The sequence below is a fragment of the Diplodia corticola genome (assembly GCF_001883845.1).
Source record: "Diplodia corticola strain CBS 112549 chromosome Unknown scaffold20, whole genome shotgun sequence".
NCBI lineage: Eukaryota > Fungi > Ascomycota > Dothideomycetes > Botryosphaeriales > Botryosphaeriaceae > Diplodia > Diplodia corticola.
Genome location: NW_017971499.1, coordinates 136,922 through 157,170, shown reverse-complemented (window position 1 = coordinate 157,170; position 20,249 = coordinate 136,922). Strand labels below are relative to the sequence as shown.

The following is a 20,249-nucleotide window of genomic DNA, read 5'->3' as shown; positions in this document are numbered from 1 at the left end:
CGGGCGTAGGGCTGAGTGGAGGAGCCGCAGAATGGCGGGGATGATGGCAGTCCAGGCGCTGCTGACGTCGAGCTCGGGGAACGGGGGACGGCGGGGGACGGGGAACAGCGCAGCCGGCTTGCCGGGTTGGCGAGTTCCGTAGGCTGGATCCATCTAGCCCTGCCCTGCCCTGCCCTGCCATGGCTCGCCCAGCTTCGCTCCTCCGCCAGGCATGAGACGTGGGGTGAGCGCGAGCGGCCAGTATAAGACGGGGGCTTGGAGAGCCTGCGTGTCGCCCGACGCCTGCTGCTCAGTCTTCGGTTGCATTATTATTGCTTCTGGCTGTGCATTATTTGTCCCTGCGTGCCTTCGCATCTGTTGCCCCGCGTCGCTTCCGCGGAGCCGTCGACGATTGGGCCCCACTCCCTGCGGCGAAGCTCATTACCAACCAGCCTACCAGCCTCTGGTCAGCACACTCCCCCCACCATCGCTGCTCTGTGCCTTCTGACTACCGCAAAGGGCCCCGACGACTGCAATTCACCCAATCTGCCTGCCATGACCAAAATCATCCTCTCCGCAAATGCGGGCTCTTCCTCGGTCAAGGTGTCTGTTTACGCCTCCAACGGCAATCCGGACGAATTGAAGCAGCTTGCCGAGGTTTCCATCTCTGGACTCACTGCACCCCCAGCCAAGTTGACATACGAGCGCGGCGACCAAAAAATAAAGAACAAAGAGCTCGGAGGTGGAAAGTCCCAGGAAGAGGCCTTCAAGTACATTATCGAGCATCTGCTGAAGGACGAAGGTCTTCCCGAGCTGAAGCGTAGGGAAGATGTTGAGTTTGTCTGCCATCGCGTGGTCCATGGCGGTGACTATCCCAAAGCTCAAGTCATTGACGACAACATATACCATCATATTGAGAAACTGTCCGATCTGGCCCCCCTGTAAGTCACTTTTCTTGACTCCTGATGTCCCGTTTTCCTCTTTCGCGTCCCCCATCTCCCGGCCCTACCGTGAGGCACCCCAGTGTTGACCATAATGACCAGGCACAATGCCGGAGCCCTCACCATCATCCGGACCGTGGGCAAGGAGCTCCCAGCCTCCACGAACGTTGCATACTTCGACTCCGCCTTCCACTCCACCATCCCCGAGGTAAGCCCCCCCTCCATCACCACCACCCCCGGCCAGGCCTCACCTCCCTGACCCCCCACCAGCACATCCGCACCTACCCCATCGACCAAGGCATCGCCAAGCACAACAAACTCCGCAAGTACGGCTTCCACGGCATATCCTACCACTTCATCTCGCGCGTCGTGGCCTCGCACCTCTCCAAGCCGCTCAGCTCCCTCAACATCATCGCGCTCCACCTCGGCAGCGGCGCCTCGGCCTGCGTCATCAAGCACGGGCAATCCTGGGACACGACCATGGGGCTGACGCCGCTCGCGGGGCTCCCCGGCGCGACGCGCAGCGGCAGCATCGACCCGTCGCTCGTGTTCCACTACACGCACGAGGCGGGCATGCCGAGCCGCAGCAGCACCAAGGAGATGCACATCACGCAGGCCGAGGAGATTCTCAACAAGCGGAGCGGCTGGGCCGCGCTGACGGGCACCACCGACTTTGGCGAGATCTCTGCGAGCGACGCGCCCGAGTGCCGGCTGGCGTTCGACATCTTCGCCGACCGCGTGCTCGGCTACGTCGGCTCGTACTACCTCAAGCTCGAGGGCGACGTCGACGCGCTCGTCTTCGCCGGCGGCATCGGCGAGAAGGGCGCGAGGCTGAGGGAGCGGATTGTGAAGGGCGCGAGGTGCCTGGGCTTCGCGCTGGATGGCGAGAAGAATGAGGGCGCCGGTGGGTCGGAGAGCGTCGTGACGGATGTGGGGGCGGCGGACTCGAGGCACAGGGTGCTGGTCTGCCGTACGGACGAGCAGTTGCAGATGGCGAGGAGCTGTACCGAGGATGCAGAGACGTTCCGGAGTCAGAGCAAGAAGTGAAAGGTGTACGTGAGGAGATCAGGATGGCTTTGCGTGGGTTTCCGGGTGTTTTTGCAGAGGCACTTTTTCTTAGGCCCTGTTGTTTGGTACGTTAGGGATGTATTTCACGGCGCTTCTCGATTGTACTGCTCTTTTTGTTAGTAGAATCCATGCTTAGTGAAATGATAAACACGCAATGAAGATTGTGGAGTTCCAATAATGCCAATTCTCAATTTTATGGCTGTGGAAGTTGACGTATTCTTGCAGACCGTGACCATTGGTATATTGAGATTCGATGAGGCAGACAAAAAAAGGAAATAAACCATAGAGAACTTACGGAAGGACTTTTTAGCGAGTTGTCCTACACCAGTGTTTTCCTGAATGAGGACCACCTGTCCGCAGCCCTTTTAGAAGCCATAAGGACAGCCGTGTATGCCAAATGGTTATTTTCCTTGCCGTTTGACATCGATACGCGCTATTATGAAGGAAACACTCTTTTCGTTCGTTCTAAAAGCTACAATGTAAGAATGTAATCCGTAAGTGAAGGTCGAAATATGCTCCTATGGTTGTCACGCGGTGTGGTAATGAATGTAGTGCCGTTAGTAAGTTATTGCTGATCATCTGGTGGAGTTCTCCCACTTTTGCTCCTCAGCGGGGGCGCCGATAAGACCTCCGCATGACGCCATGACCTGCTTGCCTGTTAGTATCCACTGCCGAGGACTCACGGCTTGCCAAACCATTCCAGTTGAGGGACACAAAAGCTGTCCCGTCCGAACGAGGTTTTATTGACAACACTTCGAGGGGTCTTTTTCAACATGCCACACAAAGCTGATTCGAAGCTCCGCATCGCGGTGCTGATCAACATGCTTCAGCACAAACCTGAGACGAGGGACTCGTATATCACGACCATCACAGCGGTCAGGCCAGAGTCGGTCATTGACTTCTACGATCCGATAGACAGCCAGAGCTACCCTGACGTCGAAAAATACGATCTCGTGGTGCTAAGCGGAGGGACCGCTGACATCAACGCGCCTGATCCATGGGTGCTTCAAGAGTTAGAGTTTATTAGGACTGTTGTTGCGTCTTCGGATGTCAAACTTGTTGGAATATGCTGGGGCCATCAAGCAATCAACGTCGCGCTCGGAGGCAAGTTGACTATGATGGAAAAGGGACCTGAAGTAAGCCCGTGAGCGTCAGAACGTACTGTCAGCGTCCACGCTAATCGAGTCAGCTCGGCGTTACTACATTGGACCTGACCGAAGAAGGCTCGGAGTTCTTCGACTTCGCCAAAGGAAAGGCTCAGGTGGTAGGTTTAGCGATGCCGCGACGCCGTGCAGGGAGCTGATTCATGGCAGAACGTCCACGAGTTCCACAGACGCGAGCTTGCCGAGAACGCTGCAGGATTCGTGCCGCTGGCGGCGAACAGGCAGATCTTCAAGTCTCCCGACAACAGAATCTTGACGTTTCAGGGCCACCCAGAGATGAACGCAAAGCTGGCGCAAGCGGCATTGGCGGATGCGCCCGCGTACACGCAAATGTTCTCTGCTGAGCAACTGTCGGAAATCTCAAAGAAGATGGAGAGGGAGCAGGATGGCGTGGCTATTTTTGAGCGCGTACTTCGCTGGGTTGATGAGAAATAAGAAGGCGAATCCTGCGGAGGAGGCTTGTGATCGACCGAGTCGTGGCCAGAGCTTGCGCGTGAGGTCTCGGGCTAATGGAGAGTGTCCTGGGGAGCTGATGCTGGCAATGGGAATAAGACGGTTGTCTTCGTGCGCAATAATGTGTATCTGTGAGCGATAGATAAGACATTGTGATCGGGTGCTGGAATAACTAGCGGGGTTGTCGCGACGGCGCCCGAAATGAGCGAGACACGGAGACGTCACTCGGGAGAGCTCGGGCGAAGCTCCCGTCCCGCACCGTGATAGCTCCTCCAACGCATCATGATCATGTCGTCTGCACACATCTCTCAAGCCCAACGCCACCCTCCTCTCCTCCGGTCGCAATCGCCATGCCCGTCACGCTGTCCGTTCCCACCCTGAGCCTCAGCGCCGCCCAGGCCGCCGCGCGCGCCTGCGAGGCCAAGGCCAAAGAAATCGGCGTGCCCATGAACATTGCCGTCGTCGATTCCGGCCTCCACCTCCTCCAGTTCTCTCGCATGGACGGCGCAAAGCTCACCTCCATCGACATCGCTATCAGCAAGGCCTTCACTGCATCTGGCCATCGCGTGCCCACATCGGCCTACAAGGACGCCGTGTGGCCCGGCGGCGTCGCCTTCGGTATCAACAACTCGAACGGCGGAAAGTTCACCACAATCGGCGGAGGCGTCCCGGTCAAGGGTCCGAACGGAGAAATCTTGGGTGCGATTGGTTGCAGCACTGGCACACCCGCCCAAGATGAGCAGGTCGCGAAGGCGGGCATCGAGGCTTTGGAGAAGATGGTGAAGGACGAGGGCAAGTTGAAGGCAAAGCTGTAAGGAGCGGATGAATGAATGAGTAAACTTTTATTCCGAGCATTGCGCCTACGCATCCAGTTCGCTACCGTGCTGTGAAGTGTGCTTCACCTCCTGTTTCCCATCCAGATAGCACTACTGGAACAAAGCAGCCAACCTCTACTGCAACTGGACGCGGATCTCCGTGTTGGCTTTCCTGAGCCTTTCCACATACTCGCCGCCCAGCGTGGCGGGCGTCAGGATGCCTCCGCCGAGCTTCTTCGCCTCTGTCTCGCCTCCGCGCAGAATCACCATGGCTGCTTCGGCAAGCGCCAGACCGGTAAAGTAATACATCGAGCCATTGAACCTGAACTCGACGACAGCACGCTCCCCCTTGGAACTGTCTGCGGTGGCTATCGCCTTGTGATACAGGTAGTCGTTCTTGGTCGATCTGATGCTTGTTAGCTCGCACAATGACAACTAGCCGCCGGTCTACTTACTCCATCTCTGGGCCATCGCCAGGTTGATAGATAAGCTTCTTCGCAATCCATCTGACAGGGGGGATCGCGAGGAACATCATGCTGAACACCATGCCAAAATGTACCAGAGCGCCACTCAGAGCGCTCTTGGTGGGCATGTGCTCGCTGAATGAGAACTTGGGGCCATAGAGTTTGCCGCCGTCCAGCAAGCCCCAGCTGCGCTCCACAATGGCACCATCAACCTTGGCTCCGACCCAATCGGTAAGGTACCCAAGGTCCTTGTCCTGGCGCACGCCCAAAATCTTGGATACAAGACCCCCGGGGGATGTGCGTGACTGAGGCTGGACGGGTGAGAGGGCAAAAGGCGACAAGGCCTTCCCAATCTGCGCCAAGCTGTAGTGGTCGAACAGAGACAAGCCGGTCAGAAGCGTGCCGCCCGAGGGTTTGGCATTCAGCTCGGCAGCATCCAGAACCTCAGCTGTGCCCAGGCCCAAAGTCTGGCGGATGTGCGTGGCCGCGACGTAGGCGATCAGGTCGGCCGGAACACTGTCCACGCCGGACTGCGGGATCATCTGCAGATCAAGTTAACCGTCTGCTTGGACTGTATCAATACCGAAGAACTTACGATTGCTCCGTTGGCCTTTGCCACGTCGTGATACTTGTTAATCATTTCGAGAACCCAGGGAACCTCGCCCGTGCTGACGTACTTAGCGGAACGTCCATGGTAGTTAACGTCTGGGGGACTCACCAGTCGAGATAGTGGGTGCCATGCTTAGCACATGCCTCAACTACCGGGGTACCATACTTCATGAACGGGCCGACAGTGCTGATGACGAGACGAGTGCTCTGCACAAGATTGTCAAGCTCCTCGCCCTTCAGCTCAAGCACCTTGATATCTTCACGGTTACGTTAGATGGGTACGGAACGGACGGAGTCAATTGGGAGGCTACCAGGTTGAGGCCTGTCGGAGTTCAGTTTCTTCAAGCCTTCGGCCACATTGGCGAGCTTCTTCTCGTTGCGTCCAGCAATTGCCCACTTCAGATCAGTGGGCAGGCTGGTGGTGATGTGCTCGGCGGTGAGCTTGCCGGTGTAGCCCGTGGCTCCGAGGAGCACCAGCTCGTACTGTCGAGAAGCGTTGGACATTCTGAGGCGAACACAGGTCAATTGTGGTGGGAAGCAGGTGGATTGTATGCAGAAGGCGTTCGGAGCGACCAAAGAAGTGAGCTCGCCACGGCGACCTGGTCTGTGACCTCGGAGAAGCGCACCGAAGCGGATTACTTGAGCCGGTGCTGAAGGCGAATTACGAGTGGTCACGCGAGAGATAGCTATCAAGAGCACGCAATGAGGGGTCCAGAGTCGGCGTCCTATCGATTCGGTGTGTATGCAGCGTAGCAGTCGTACGCTGTGTGAAAAGCAGGCGCGGCAAGCTCCCAAAAGAACGGGGCCCGGAGCTCCATGGCGACGGCCGGCAACGTCATAGGAGCAACATTACGACATTCCATCCTCGCGAGCAATGCAAAAGGGCCAGAAAAAGACGATTGCGATCGGGTTCCGTTCCTGAGAGTGGAGAGACGGATACGACGAGCCATCGCAAGATGCATGTCGGTTCCGGCATGCTGGAAGGATACCTGCGAGCACAGAGGCCAGGTGCTGACTGAGGTGCGCTAGTCCCAAATGGGGGCTAGCGGCTCGCGACGGCTTGGCGGCCACACCGGGGCTTGCGAAATGCGCACCTCGCCAAAATCTCTCGTCAAGGACGACTTGCAGACCACACCCTCGACCTCACAACCCTCACACACCATCCGACAAGATGACCAAGCGTACCAAGAGTATGTCCATTCCTTAATCCTTCCTGATTTTTGCAGCCGCTAATTCTGTCGCAGAGGTCGGCATCACCGGCAAGGTCAGTTCCTCCGTTCTCGAACGCAGGTACCCCAAATGCTGAATTAAGTCCAGTACGGCACCCGCTACGGTGCTTCCCTGCGTAAGCAGGTGAAGAAGGTAAGCGCGCAATCGCACTTCTCGAGCCATGGACCCGGAGCTGACAGCATTGCAGATGGAAATCACCCAGCACGCCCGTTACACCTGCACCTTCTGCGGCAAGACCACCGTCAAGCGTCACTCCGTCGGCATCTGGAACTGCAGCGCATGCAAGAAGACCATCGCTGGTGGTGCCTACACCGTCGCGTAAGTCTAGGCGGACACCACCCTGCACTGGACGGACCGGGACATGAGTGCAGGGGATGTTGAAGATTACAAAAACTGACTGACGGACCAGTACTCCCGCCGCCGCCGCCACGAGGTCGACGATCCGCCGTCTGAGGGAGATTGCTGAGGTTTAGAGGACTGGGTTTGCGAAAAATTACGACACGGTGTCTGGGTTTTTTCTATTTGTCTAGGGTTCCGGTCATCACACGGCATGCGGCGACAACCAAGTCGATAGAACCCCAAAATTACGACCGAATCTCAAACGGATCGGGACGAATACAAAGAATGGAAGAACAACCCTGCCACCGAAACTTTAGGACGTGCTAAGAACGGCTTGCTGTGCTTCCGCCATCGACGAAGGACTTTTTGACGGCTGCACTGCACCTGAGTTTTCCCCTTTCCACTCTCGTGCCCGGTTGTGGCCGTAAAATCGGCTGGCAGACGCAGGGCCTTGGAACCGCCAAGGAGATTCGCACTGGCGACGATCGTATTGGAGCCATGGCCGCAATAGTAATGTCGGATCGCTCCTCGAAATGGCCGGGGCGCTAAATGACGCTCGGCGCGCAAACCAGCAGACCAGGGTGGTAAGGCTGCAAGGCGGTAAAACTTAGGCAGCTGGAACACAGCCATGCACCGTGAGGACGTGGAAGGGCGTCATTGTCGTCGGAGTGCCGTTCTTGCAGGTGCGCTTGTGATTGTCAGGTTTCGCTCCTTCCTCTCCCACCCCTCCCCAGCAGTCACAAGCGCGATAGACATGTTGCAGGCAGCTCCTTGTGCAACCTGGCATTGGACTCTCGCCCAACTGCACGTGTTCTGACTGGCCGTCGCGCCCGCCTAATGAGGCTAGGGCCGTCTTAGCGTCATTCATAATCCCCGCTGCGCCGGCTCAGTCCTCTCGACCTCTTCCATTTAAACCTCCAGACAAAGCCGCCGACCTTGATGCTCGCACGCTGCTTTTCTCACACCTGCTCTCTCCCACATCTCTCTTGCTCCCATGGCCGAGACGTGCATTGTCTGTCTCGGCGACCTGCTCTCTGACCTCTCCGAGCCGCCACCGACCGGGGAACAAGCTCCGGATGTCGCAGACGGCTCGCTTCAAGCTACGCACCTGAGCACCGAAGCTACCCTCCAGCAAGACACGCCGCCACAACCCGCCACATCCGACGACGAGTCCCCGCCGGAAGACGAAGCTATCGCGCACCTCCTACCATGCGGACACAACTTGCACAACGAATGTCTGAAGCCATGGGTGGAGCGCGCAAACAGCTGCCCCATTTGCCGCGCAAGCTTCAACGAGGTTCAGCTGCTGGCTAAAATAGGAGGTAAGTGGACAAGTGCTGTGGGAACACACCAGCCAGTCTGGCAGGACAACGAACTGGTTCGACCGACGGTGACCTACAAGTCAATCTATTCACTTTCGCAGTTCATGTCCGTGGGTCTTTCCAGTGTTCTTGTGTCAGCCTCGATGTCTTCTCTGCCGAAAGCTTTGCGACTAACGTTGCGCGGGGCAGGTCGAGTTGTTTCTTCATATGAAGTCGAAGACAAGCAGCAAGTCGCTGAGCTGGACCCGACCATGATCGTCGACGAGGACCTGCTCGAGCCTTCGTACGAGCCCTGCATGGTATGCGACGATTTCGGAGACGAAGAACAGCTGATGCTGTGCGACTTCTGTGACCGCCCTTGCCATGTCTTCTGCGCCGGTCTTGACGAAGTGCCTGCAGGCGACTGGTACTGCCAGCATTGCATGGAAAACCCGTCCGCGCTGGGTGAACGGGAACGCGAACGGCAGCACAACCGCTCCGCTGTCACCTCCCGGCTGACGCAGCGGGAACGCGCAATTCGCTCCAACAGGAGGAGGGCCGATTCCTGGGCCCGCGTCTGGCAAGAGGTCAACCGTCGGACAGGCATTGATCTTGACTTTCCCTTCGACGATGACCTTTCCAACCAAGCACGCATTGAAGCTCAACGCCGGGAGATTGATGCCTATCAAGCAAGAGTTCGGGCAGCAGAACGCCAAGGCAATGCCGCTAGGTTCCGGCAACATGCTGCTGCTCTCTTGGCACCTGGACGTGTACGGCCCGACCCCCCAGCACCCGAGTCACAGGATGAACTTCGTGCTTGGAATGCATTTGAGAAGGCCAGGGAAGTCGCTATCCCAGCCAACAGGAGAAAGCGGCATTCTCCGTCCGGATCCCCGAGCGAGCCCCAGCCTGAACCGGAACGAGCTCTCAAGCGCCCTTGCACCCGCCGTGCCACCACGACGGCGCTGCCGGGCTCTGCCAATAACGGCGAATCGTCATCTGCAGCACGCGGCGGCGCATCGACCTCTGCTGTCACCGCCTCTGCGGCTGCATCCGCGCCTGGTCGCCCTGGCTCCAAGGGCGCTGCGGACAATTCGGGATCCAATTTCCTGCAGTCGCTCTTGAAAGAGGTCGAGACTTCTACGCCAGCAGCTGATCCTGCGCCCACAAGACGTCAGAACGCACCGAACCGTGGGGCTGAGCCGTCGTCACCTCCTCAAATGTCTTCACCTGTTGGCTCGCCTCTCGGCTCGGGAGTAATAACCCCTCGCGCCATGACCCCGCCGCCCCTGACGCTAGCGCGGCCATCGTCTCCCTTGCTATCTTCGACTATTACACCAATCTTCCCTTCGGCGCCACGATTTGCGCCATACTCGCCTGCCGAGGATAACCGGTTCGTACACGAGTACAGCGAGAACACTGGCGAGAGGGTACCTCGGAAGCGACGGGGTTCACAGCAGTCTGTTCTTGCGAGCCCTCCTCGCTCCAAGGATGCATCGCCTACTCGGGCCAACATGTCATATTCCACCAAAGCCGAGATTCAGCGCATGGTGAAAGCTGCTTTGAAGCCGCTTTACTTGAAGAGTGAAGTCAGCAAAGACGAATACACGGATATCAATATGAACATATCGAGGAGGATGTATGAGAAGGTTGGTGATGCCACCAGCCTTGCAGATCAGAATACGAGAGAGAAGTGGCAGCAGGTTGCTTCTGAGGAGGTAGATAGGGCTGTGAAGGCATTGAAGACGGACGATCTATCACCACGAGCGGAAAGTTCTACAAGCGGCGAAGGCGTTTCACTGGTTAATGGATCTTCTTGAGGCGATGGGTGCTTCTACGGTAGAAGTGGTAGACGCGGTGTCGTCTTGAACCTTGCATGAGCATTTGATTTTACTGGCGTTTTCTCTTATGATGGAGCATTGGCGGAACATGCACATGCTGGCGCGGCGTACTGGGACTCCCGTTTTTTCTGGGTCGACGGCATTTTCGAGGACGGCGACGTACGAATTAGATACCCTACTTGGCTCATCTCCAGTCGAATATTTGGAGGATCTGGACGAGATTACTGTTTTCAATAGCAAGACTGATTCGCATTGGCGAACTCACTGTTCCACTTGAGTTGTTTCCGCTCACGTGTAGTTGTTTTGGATAAAGTGATGAAGGTGTCCAGAGTATTCAGGAGCTGACCGGCCCGGTCTCGTCCAAATTAATCAAAGGGAAGAGCAACAATTATCAAGACACGAGAACGAAAGGATCAGCATCATGCCGCATAGTAAGTACTGGATCTGATACCACGAGGAAATCGGCAAATCTTCCAACATAAGGCCTTGTTATATACATCACGTGGTGGTTCTGAGCATGAACGGACGTGACACTTCATTAAGATTTGCTGGATGTCAGTGAAATTTATTATAAATGCCATTGAGGCATTTTAGGTCACCCACAAAACACATGCAAAAAAATATCGGTTATCTTCAGCTTTTTTTTTGGCTTAAGAAAAAGAAGTTCAAGCAACCAAAATGCTGCTGCCCATGAAGTATCCCCTGATCAGGCCGACGTGGCTGTCAACGATTGGCTTTGGATGCATTTCCAAAAAGGAACCCTATGGCGGTGACATGGCTCGATTCAATTCGCAGAGATCTTGAAGCGTTCAGGGCAGACATGCGGCTGCAGCTCCAATAGATAGTCCGTGCGCATGGTGAATGGGGGGCACCTATCCGTACTCCTCGTGCCAGAGTTCTCCGTTATGATGATACAAGACATCTTGCTCCTTTTCTTTTCCCCCTCACCCACCATGACGAGTCCTTCTAGAGGTCCCTTGCAGAGGAAGTCCTGGAGGCGGCGTTGGTCAGAGAGGAGCCTCAACAGATACTGATCGGTTGTTACGCAAGGAGTACAACCACACAAATTTAATTTTTTTTTACACTTCCATGAAGAGATCGAGACGCCAACGCACAGTACAAGGCCAACACGAGCATCGTGTTACTGCATACAGGGTCTCAACAAAGTCCCGCGCGAGACTTGGTCCAGAAGAAGGATAGCCAGCGCCTAGCGGGTAGTTACTTCATGCATGGGGAGCAATGTGCAATTGTTGGAGCGGGGGGTTTCGCTCTGTGCTACGTCGGCACACCACACGCACACGCGCGCGCGCGCCGGTTTTAGGTGTACACAGCAGGAGGCAGAAGCACAAAGAAAAAAGGTAGAATTTTGCGAACCTGGTCTTGGCATGTGGAGAAGAGCAGCTTTGATGCATAATTGGTGACAAATGTCTTTGCAAACGTTCAGCCATTGATCAACCGATCCAAGAGCCCCAAGGCTCTACACCGGATGCTGAGTCTATTTTTGCCTATGAAGAAGCATCAAAATACTTGACAACCCGCTATTCTCCCTTGATCTCTTTCTTTGCTTCTCCGTCTTCGTGCTTCTTCAACATCTCTTCGATCTTTTTGTACGGCCAGCCTGGGTATGGAAGTCAGTGACGAATATCATCGACTTTTTTCTGAGAACACTTACTAAATACGGGATACAAGAACGGACGCAGATCGAACCTTCGCATACCAAATCAGTCCGGAACCCATTAACTTGTTGGATATACATACCTGTTGTCATCGGGAGAGTAGGCTTCGGCATGGTATGCAGGGGTGATGGTGGTCATTTTGTGGCGGTTGATCGCGTAGAACCTGTAGGAAGGCAAGTCAGTGAGAGCTTACGACAAATAGGTGGGGATTACTGACCAGTAAAACCTCCGCACCTTCTCGTAAACCTGCCTTGGGCTCATGCGATCGCTCCAATCGTGCAGTAGCCTCTCAAACATTCCATAGGGTCCAAGCTTGTGAACCTGCAACTTGTCAGTCTACGGTCAGGACACATGAAATCGTCTGCTTACTTTGCGCAGCCTTCCGAACACCGAGAGTTCATCATCTAGTTCATAATTAGCTAAAGACTGTTCCGGGCTAAAAACAACAGAGTGGAACATACAAGTCATTCCCATGTCGGCCTCGTCAGATTGGACATAATCCTTGGTGATAGGTTCAAGTTCTGCAGTAGGCGTGGCGTTGATGAAGTCCTCCAATATCGGAAGGTTGAACTGGCTTCCTGCCCATTTGATGAATGCCTTGAGATCCGTCTTCGAGATTCCTCCGATAGGGTTGATATCAGCACTGCTGCAGTCGTACTTGGTAAGATAGCCTCTCAAAGATTCATCGACATTGGCAGAACCAAGGACGAGCAAACTTCCAGGAGCTTTGCGACCACGAACCACGGGGAGCAGTTGAGCGAACAGGTACGCAATGACCATGCGGATCCTGGCCTGGATGTTTTGTAGAGCCAGGTTTTCCGTGTTGCTTCCTCCGTGGACCCTGAACTGCGGTACAAAGCCCGTGACAGTGGTGAAGAGGGTTTTCAGAGCTGTCGCAACACTATCGATGTCCAAATCGGTATGGTAGGCGCCAATGTCCTTGGCGAGGTCCTTTGCGCGGTTGCGAGTCTCAGCAGACGAGTTCACGCTGCCCATGTAGCAAGTATGGAAGATCCTGCCGCAGAATTCTTGCGGCGTCGATGGCAGCCACGTAGATCCTTCAGGCTCTCCACAAACGGCCCTGACATCCTGAACGACTTGCTCATCGCCCCTCTCTATCGCCTCAACAACGAGCCTACACATGGAGAACACAATGACGGAGGTAGCGCAGGAGTCAATGCCACCTGACAAAGGGATCAGAAACCCTCCCTGTCGGCTTCTCCGCACATAGTCCCACAGCCAGCATGCGGGCCCGTAGGCGATTTCGGCCTCGGGCTCGTGGACATAAGGCTTGAAGGACTTGGAAGGTCTCAACTTGGCATCCAGTGCACCACCCTCAACGGAGAGGCTGAAGTCTACCTCGATTCTCTGATAGGCGTTCGCTTGCACGGCCTGGAGCCCGCGGCTTGGGGCACAACGGAAGGCCCTCACTTCCTCTAGATCGACGGTTGCGGTAACAACCTCAACATCGTTCAAGCTGAATTGAGACGCCTGGCCAACGATTTCGCCATTGATGATGATCATGGCTGATCCATCGTAGTACAGACGGTCGCCATCACAACCCTGCTGGTTAGAATACAGGTAAATGCCACCCGACTTGCGGGTTGCCTCGAGAATGAGAGAGATGCGGGTATTCAGCTTCCGCAGCTCGTGGTGGCTACCGGAAGAATTGGTGAAAATCTCGACACCATTGAGACCCATGGCAGCATGCGGGGCGGCGGGGGTGAAGAGTTCCTCACAGGTCTCGGCGCCCAAACACGTATCGCGAGTGGAGATGACGGCATCGCCGATGGGGACCTTGACCTTACCAACGATGTTTTGGATAAGCCTCGGGAGGTAGTACTCCTCGACGTGGTATGGCCTGCTCCAAGGCGTGAAGTAACGCATCTCGCGGTAGTTGCCGTCGTTGGCAAGCCACAGCTTCGGCCTGATGAGCAGAATCTGACCATTGAAGCAGATGACGCGAGCATTGTAGCGCACGTTGCGGTGGATGACAGGTGCGCCGATATCGAGGATGATGTCGTAGCAAGACTTGTCGGAGAGGATCTTGGCGATCATCTCCCACGAGTGCAGGAAGATGTCGGACTCAAGAAAATGGTCGAGACAGCCATAACCTGGCCGGCGTCAGGCAACGATTTGCAGCAGGATAGAGGGAGCACGAGCATACCAGTGATCTCCAGCTCGGGGCCGACGCGGAGAGAAGCACCGGCAGCCTTGGCTTGCCGGATTGACTCGAGGATCCTCTCCAAGTTGCCCTCGAAATCGAGAGCCCATTGGTTGAGCTGAGGGACGGTCAGCCTCGACGCCAGAGCAAGGGAACCGCAGCAGAGCATACCTGGCACGTGGCCAAAGTTGTCAAGTGTCCCATGGCCGATGGTGTTGGCTCGTGGAGTTGTCGAGGGCTGCTGCAAAGAGCACGCAAACGTTGTCAGGCACAGGAAGACTGCGATGGACGGAGAATATAGACGCAATGGAGAAGTGATATCAAGGTGACGCCGATCTCGCCCACACAGGGCAGCGTGGATTTTTAAGGTTTGGGGTGAGGTGGATGCATAGGGCGGCCGGGTTGCAGCGGGGGTGCCCCGGTAAGGTGCTAGCACGGGATGGCTTGCTGCAGCCGGACTCACCGTTCCAGAGACTTGCGGCGTTGGAATGCGACGTTGCGCAGCACCGACGGTGGCACAGGTGGGAGCGTGGACTGGTGGAGGCGGGGTCAGTGCGGGCGGCGGCAACTCGAGCATGACGTTAGGCCGCTAAGCTCCAGTTCTTGCCTGCGACCGCCTGCTTTCTGCACCCGCAACCCCCGTCCGCAATGGTCGAAAAGGCTCCGCGAAGCCCATCCCGACGCGCCAATCCGCCCCGCCGAAGCTAGCCAGACACTCCGCCATGGCCTCCAATCCCGACCCGTCCGAGTCGTCCCCGCTGCTGCCCTCCAAGACCCCCGCGAAGCCGCAGCGCAGCGTCACCTTCAATCCAAATGTTTCCACCAGCAGTCCCTCCAATCCGCCTCCGCTGCGCCCCTCCACCCACCTGCCCATCTCGCCCGTCACCAAGAAGCAGAATGGCGGCCAGCCCATGCTCTCCGCGCTGAACAGCAAGCTACGCCGCCGAAACAGCCAAGGCGCCCCTTTGACCCCCTCCGCTCTTGCCGCGCCCAAGATCGGCCCGCAGAGAACGACGAGGAACGTGCAGAAACTGAAGCTTCTGCCCAACCCCGAGCAAGCCGAGGTCGAGATCGACGACGAGAGCGGCCGCGATGTATACGCCCAGCTCACGAGGATCAAGGAGCCCACCGCTCGTCGCGACGCTGCTCGTCTGGGAAAGGCCGATCGCGAGCGGCTGCCGAGGGTCACGGCATACTGCACTGCCAGCTCCTACCAAATGGATGCTCTTATGAGGTACCTCAAAGGCAAGGCCAAGACCAAGGGTGCCGCACCCAAGCTCTTTGACGAGTGTGTCTACACACCCTACGACTACAATCTCGGGAAGAAGGCGGTCGAGCAGGATGCTGGCCAGGGGCCCGAGAGACAAACCGGCCTGCCCGAACGGAGACATTCGGACAGTGCCGTCGAGATTGACGGCAATACCGAACAGCGGCGCGTCGACCTGATTGACTTGCAAACCGACGGTGATGCCGGAAGCTCTATCCAGCCGGACCCTGAAGATGTGGTTGATTCGCCAAGTTCCCGACGAGACTCGATAGACTTCGATACCCATGTGCACACTCCAGAGGTGTTTTTGTTCAACTACGGCACGGTCGTCATCTGGGGAATGAACTTACTGCAAGAACAACGCTTTCTGAGGGAGATTGCCAAGTTCGAAAACGAAAAGCTCGCGAAAGACGATGTTCAGACCGAGGATTTCAACTTCTACTACACGCACGAGTACCAGGCTAGGATATACAACGACTTCATCAGCCTGCGCGACAAGAAAAATTACATGACCAAACTTGCCATCAGTCACGCACTGGCCCAGAGCGTCAAGGTAAGCAAACGGTGTGCATGTCGAGCCGTATGAAAAGCTGACAAAATGTGCCCCCCTAGACTTCTCTCTACGAGGATTTGGTTGACAACACCATCGAAACCACGAAAGACATTCCCTCTCAGATTGCAACGACTGGCAAGGTCAATCTTTCCCGGCGCGAGATCAACATGCAAATTGGAGAGCTCTTCATCTTGAGAATCAACATCCATCTCCAGGGCTCGGTCCTTGACTCGCCTGAGCTCATGTGGGCCGAGCCACAACTCGAGCCCATTTACCAAGCCGTGCGCTCCTACTTGGAAATGGACCAGCGTGTCAGCCTGCTGACGGAGCGTCTCGATGTCATCGCGGACCTTCTCGCGGTGCTGAAGGATCAGCTCACGGTGACGCACTCGGAACTGTTGGAGTGGGTCGTCATCGTTCTGATTGCTGCCGAGATTTTGGTGGCCGCGGTCAACATCGTGGTAGATCTCTATGCGGGTGTCGATTGAGGGACCCTCACCAACATCTCTTGTTTCCTGTAAACCAATTGTTATTTCGGACTGTTGTGCTTGCTCTGGTAGTTTCAGGCGTGTTGGCGTCCAAAGCGGTCGAGAGTGTCATGTTAGCGTTGGGCTTTTTCGTTCTCATGGTACATAGCATGAGGGGTCTTGGTTGGCGCCTCTCACGGTGCTTCAAAGTTCCAGGCGTAAGGGATCCACGATTCTCGTTATGCGAACAAATCCAGACCGGACTAGCATTCTTGATGCCGTAGACAATATTCCGTTTGTATTCTCTACGGATATGGTATACGCTCTCTGGGTGGAAGGTTAATAGCATGGCTTCCTATCGGATCAAAATGGAGGCCGAGCCTCTAGATAAACCCGATACTCAATCAAGGTACTAGGTCCCAGCCGTGAGAGCCGACGTCACTTTTAGCTCGCCAAGCGGGGTGGGTCGCGCCTGAGTAGGGTCGTCGGGCGCTGCTGCGCGGAACCCCCGGTCGTTTTTTCCGCGCGGAGAAGGGCAACTTAGAGCTCAAGTCACCTCGCAGCTTGCTTGCCCGCCGCCGCTTCAACAACCCAGGAACCTCCAAACAACAACGCACCTCTCGCACCCCCGAACCGCTCACACATATACCACCCGACCGCTTTCCTGGATCGCCAGTCCTACGATATAACCCCTACACGACCGGCCCCGGCCGAACGACACCACAGCCATGGTAAGTCGGACTCCCTCACGCACGTCATTTTTTGCCAAAACGTGTCGCGCGCGCCACACCACCGAGAGCGCGTGTCGCAACACGGCGACGAGACATTGCCTCTCCCTTCCGTCCTCCCTCCCCTCCCAACCGTCCTCAAAGAACCCCCTCCCAAACCAAACCACCACACCGCATAAACCACCACCACGCACACGCACACCCCACCCAGCCACTAACAATGACCCCTCCCAGGCCCGCAACTCCGAAAAGGCGCAATCGATGCTGTTCCGCTTCCGGGCGGCGCAGGCGGCGGACCTGGGCATCCTGGACATGTCGCGCACGCGGCGGCCGAAGCTCATCACGTCCATCGACGCGATCCCGACGTGCGAGAAGTGGCGCGGGCAGGTGCTCAAGGAGATATCGCGCAAGGTGTCGCGCATCCAGGACGAGGCGCTGTCGGACTACCAGATCCGCGACCTCAACGACGAGATCAACAAGCTGATGCGCGAGAAGCACATGTGGGAGGTGCAGATCCGGAATCTCGGGGGCCCGAATTACATGCGGGGCGGGCGCATGGTGGATGAGGAGGGCAGGGAGATTCCGGGCGGCGGGAAGGGGTATCGGTATGTGTGGTCCTTTTGTTTTCTTGTTCTTTCTCTTGTTTTTTCTTTTCTTTTCTTCCTCCTCCCCCCCACTTCTCGCACTGGTAGTGGCAGTGGCAGTGGCAGTGGATTCTGTCGGTGCTTTTTGTGTGTGTTTGTGTAGGCGGGACGCGGGACGCGGGGCTGACGAGCGTTTTGTCGAACAGATATTTTGGACGAGCGCGCGAACTGCCGGGTGTCAAGGAGCTCTTCGAGGCGGCCAAGGCGCCGCCGCAATCGCAGTCGGTCCACGACGGGCCCACGCGCGCGGAGCTGCGCCGCAACGTCGACGCGTCGTATTACGGCTACAACCTGGACGAGGAGGACGGCTCGCTGCTGGCGTACGAGAGGCAGAAGGAAGAAGAGGCGCTCGGGAACCTCCTGCAGCAACCGGACGACATGGACGTCGCGGATGCGCGGTCGTCAAAGAAGGGCGGCAAGAAGGGTGGCCGTCGTGATGATGATGATGAGTGGGTGGAATTACCTGGGGACGCGGGAGATGGCGTGGGCTGGGTGTTGCCCTCGCTGGAAGAGGTGCAGGAGGAGCTGGTTGACAGGAGGCGCCGCAAGCTGCTGGACAAACTCTCTGGTTGAAGGTTTGATTCCCTGAGTTGGACGGACGCAGCTGCAGGGAAATTGAAAGAGTTAAAGGGGTGGATGGCTTTTTGGGCATGGGGAGGACACGGCAACAGCACAGAATGAAAGCCGGGAAACGAAAGGACATGCAACGGGATGGATACGGGATCATTGATCAGATGATGCCAAAAGAAGATTCATGTAACAATATTATACCAATGAGGCGTCATGAAGGAAGGGAGAGAAGTCCTTGCTTGAAAAGAAGAAAAATAGCTACTGGACTATCCAGGCAACATCCGATAGTACTGGAATTGCATGGATCAATTACAAAGGAGCACGTGTTCTCTCCGATGCGGACTATACAAAAGCTTTTTTTTCATTGCAAGAGAAACAAACAGCCGTCTCGAAAAGGATGTATACCTCTTCTTCCACCATCGTCGCCCAAACCCTAACAAAGGACGGGGGGTATCAGTCAGAACCTCACACCAAACGCCGTCATCTTTTTTCTTTTTTCTGTTAAAAATTCCAGACCCAGTCCTGCTATCCGTATAGCTTACTTTTTTCTTTTCTTCCGTGGCTTACAACCCGAAAAGATTTGGTTAACACCCACCGCTAAAGAACGCCGTTTTTCCTTTTTTTTTATAAAAAAAAATGATGCGACCAGTGACATTTCAAAGATAAAAAATTTCACGGTTCTGGCTTTATGCGCTTGTCGGCCGGCTCGCCGTTGTAGCCGGCGGGCATGCCCTCGCCGGCGGTGCCGCTGATCGACTCCCTCTTCCGCTTCTCTTCCCTCATGCGGCGGATGGCGTCCTCCTCGGCCTTGGCTCTGCGTTCGCGGTCGGCCTGGCGGCGCTTGAAGGCCTCGCGGATGCGCTGCTCGTTGTGGGTCAGGTCGTCCTTGGAGACGGCGTCGTCGATGCTCTCGAGCACCTTGTCGACGGTGGAGATGTGGTTCGCCTCGTGCTTGTCGTCGCGGAAGTGCGGGCGGCCCTGGTCGTCGCGTTTGAAGCGCCAGCGGCCCTGGGTGTCCTTGTAGCACTCGACGATGCGGCCGTCGAGCTGCTGGGCGACGGCCTTGAGCGCCTCCCAGTCGTCGTCCGTCACGTGCAGCGGCGCGAAGACGCGGTAGTCGCCCTTGTTGTGGAAGACCATGAGGTCGAAGGTGGGTTTCGCGTCGAAGTCGGGCTGGTCGGTGAGGCCGGCGCCGCTGCCGCTGCCGTTGGCGACGAGCGGCGGGAATTCGCCGAGGCGCAGGCGGAAGTCGATGGTGTTTTCGTGGGCGGGCTTCCACTTGAGGATCTTCTCGTCGGTGCCGAAGATGTAGGGCGTCTCCTTGCAGGTGAAGATGAGGCCGTCGTTGCCGTGCTTCAGGTCCGGGAGCTTGACGTCAAACATCCAGCTCAGGGTGTACGGGAAGGACATTTCCTTGAAGACGAGCTCGAAGGGGAGGAATTGGCGCTCCTCCGGGTGTCTCCTGACGAACAGCTCTTCCCACGGCTTCATCACCATGGTCCTGAAATAGCCCAGGCGCTTGTCCAGTGGCTTCTCCGTTTGCGACTTGCCGTCGATTGCCAGGCAGTCGAAGACCAGGAAGCGCAGCTTGAGGCCGTCGGGCTCCTGGTCATAAACCAACTCCCCATCAACAATGGTGCCAGTGTGGAAGGTCTGAAAGGTAGGGTCGTCGTGGCGCGGGAAGTGGAGGTTCGGGACGAAGTAGTAGTCGTTCTTGCGATCTATGAGGTAGTGGATCTCGTTGGGGCCGTCGTTAGTGAAGTATAGCAAGCAGCGGATGCCGTCCGTCTTCTCGCACAGGTAGTAGTCATGTTCCATGAGCTCGCGCAGGTGCTTGCGCGCAAAGGAGACGGGCTGGGCGCCGGGGAAGTTGATGTTCTTGCGGCCTAGGAGCTGGGCGACCTCGGCACGGAACTGGTCGGCGAGGCCTCTGTCGGCCTTGACGCCTGGGATGTCGGGGATGGGCATGGCGAAGCG

At 56.5% G+C, this 20,249-nt stretch overlaps 10 protein-coding genes across 10 annotated transcripts; 7 read left to right on the top strand and 3 right to left on the bottom strand.

Moving 5' to 3' along the window:
- Nucleotides 1-534: 534 nt before the first annotated feature.
- On the top strand, nucleotides 535-1,967 carry BKCO1_2000054 (acetate kinase; the record flags this gene model as incomplete). The annotated part of the gene is made up of 3 exons (XM_020272235.1): nucleotides 535-920; nucleotides 1,023-1,128; nucleotides 1,191-1,967. The coding sequence occupies 3 exons, from the start codon at nucleotides 535-537 to the stop codon at nucleotides 1,965-1,967; spliced, it is 1,269 nt and encodes a 422-aa protein (XP_020131079.1).
- A 794-nt stretch (nucleotides 1,968-2,761) lies between these two features.
- BKCO1_2000053 (gmp synthase) lies at nucleotides 2,762-3,586 on the top strand (the record flags this gene model as incomplete). The annotated part of the gene is made up of 3 exons (XM_020272234.1): nucleotides 2,762-3,124; nucleotides 3,178-3,252; nucleotides 3,302-3,586. The coding sequence occupies 3 exons, from the start codon at nucleotides 2,762-2,764 to the stop codon at nucleotides 3,584-3,586; spliced, it is 723 nt and encodes a 240-aa protein (XP_020131074.1).
- Nucleotides 3,587-3,954: 368 nt separating this feature from the next.
- Nucleotides 3,955-4,419, top strand: BKCO1_2000052 (dna polymerase iii subunit delta; the record flags this gene model as incomplete). The annotated part of the gene is made up of 1 exon (XM_020272233.1): nucleotides 3,955-4,419. One exon carries the CDS (start codon nucleotides 3,955-3,957, stop codon nucleotides 4,417-4,419), a length of 465 nt encoding a protein of 154 aa, XP_020131073.1.
- A 135-nt stretch (nucleotides 4,420-4,554) lies between these two features.
- On the bottom strand, nucleotides 4,555-5,996 carry BKCO1_2000051 (saccharopine dehydrogenase; the record flags this gene model as incomplete). The annotated part of the gene is made up of 5 exons (XM_020272232.1): nucleotides 4,555-4,825; nucleotides 4,875-5,425; nucleotides 5,479-5,551; nucleotides 5,602-5,749; nucleotides 5,804-5,996. The coding sequence occupies 5 exons, from the start codon at nucleotides 5,994-5,996 to the stop codon at nucleotides 4,555-4,557; spliced, it is 1,236 nt and encodes a 411-aa protein (XP_020131076.1).
- A 667-nt stretch (nucleotides 5,997-6,663) lies between these two features.
- BKCO1_2000050 (60s ribosomal protein l43) lies at nucleotides 6,664-7,195 on the top strand (the record flags this gene model as incomplete). Its single annotated transcript, XM_020272231.1, has 5 exons — nucleotides 6,664-6,682; nucleotides 6,737-6,756; nucleotides 6,810-6,854; nucleotides 6,910-7,040; nucleotides 7,132-7,195. The coding sequence occupies 5 exons, from the start codon at nucleotides 6,664-6,666 to the stop codon at nucleotides 7,193-7,195; spliced, it is 279 nt and encodes a 92-aa protein (XP_020131075.1).
- Nucleotides 7,196-8,055: 860 nt separating this feature from the next.
- BKCO1_2000049 (phd and ring finger domain-containing protein) lies at nucleotides 8,056-10,182 on the top strand (the record flags this gene model as incomplete). Its single annotated transcript, XM_020272229.1, has 2 exons — nucleotides 8,056-8,383; nucleotides 8,573-10,182. The coding sequence occupies 2 exons, from the start codon at nucleotides 8,056-8,058 to the stop codon at nucleotides 10,180-10,182; spliced, it is 1,938 nt and encodes a 645-aa protein (XP_020131154.1).
- A 1,559-nt stretch (nucleotides 10,183-11,741) lies between these two features.
- Nucleotides 11,742-14,247, bottom strand: BKCO1_2000048 (glutamine-dependent nad(+) synthetase; the record flags this gene model as incomplete). The annotated part of the gene is made up of 8 exons (XM_020272228.1): nucleotides 11,742-11,821; nucleotides 11,876-11,910; nucleotides 11,962-12,042; nucleotides 12,097-12,200; nucleotides 12,249-12,283; nucleotides 12,341-13,993; nucleotides 14,047-14,161; nucleotides 14,215-14,247. The coding sequence occupies 8 exons, from the start codon at nucleotides 14,245-14,247 to the stop codon at nucleotides 11,742-11,744; spliced, it is 2,136 nt and encodes a 711-aa protein (XP_020131155.1).
- A 518-nt stretch (nucleotides 14,248-14,765) lies between these two features.
- On the top strand, nucleotides 14,766-16,351 carry BKCO1_2000047 (uncharacterized protein; the record flags this gene model as incomplete). The annotated part of the gene is made up of 2 exons (XM_020272227.1): nucleotides 14,766-15,863; nucleotides 15,923-16,351. The coding sequence occupies 2 exons, from the start codon at nucleotides 14,766-14,768 to the stop codon at nucleotides 16,349-16,351; spliced, it is 1,527 nt and encodes a 508-aa protein (XP_020131158.1).
- A 707-nt stretch (nucleotides 16,352-17,058) lies between these two features.
- Nucleotides 17,059-18,275, top strand: BKCO1_2000046 (pre-mrna-splicing factor isy1; the record flags this gene model as incomplete). The annotated part of the gene is made up of 3 exons (XM_020272226.1): nucleotides 17,059-17,061; nucleotides 17,293-17,663; nucleotides 17,849-18,275. The coding sequence occupies 3 exons, from the start codon at nucleotides 17,059-17,061 to the stop codon at nucleotides 18,273-18,275; spliced, it is 801 nt and encodes a 266-aa protein (XP_020131159.1).
- Nucleotides 18,276-18,944: 669 nt separating this feature from the next.
- Nucleotides 18,945-20,240, bottom strand: BKCO1_2000045 (mrna-capping enzyme subunit alpha; the record flags this gene model as incomplete). Its single annotated transcript, XM_020272225.1, has 1 exon — nucleotides 18,945-20,240. The coding sequence occupies one exon, from the start codon at nucleotides 20,238-20,240 to the stop codon at nucleotides 18,945-18,947; it is 1,296 nt and encodes a 431-aa protein (XP_020131156.1).
- Nucleotides 20,241-20,249: the final 9 nt, after the last annotated feature.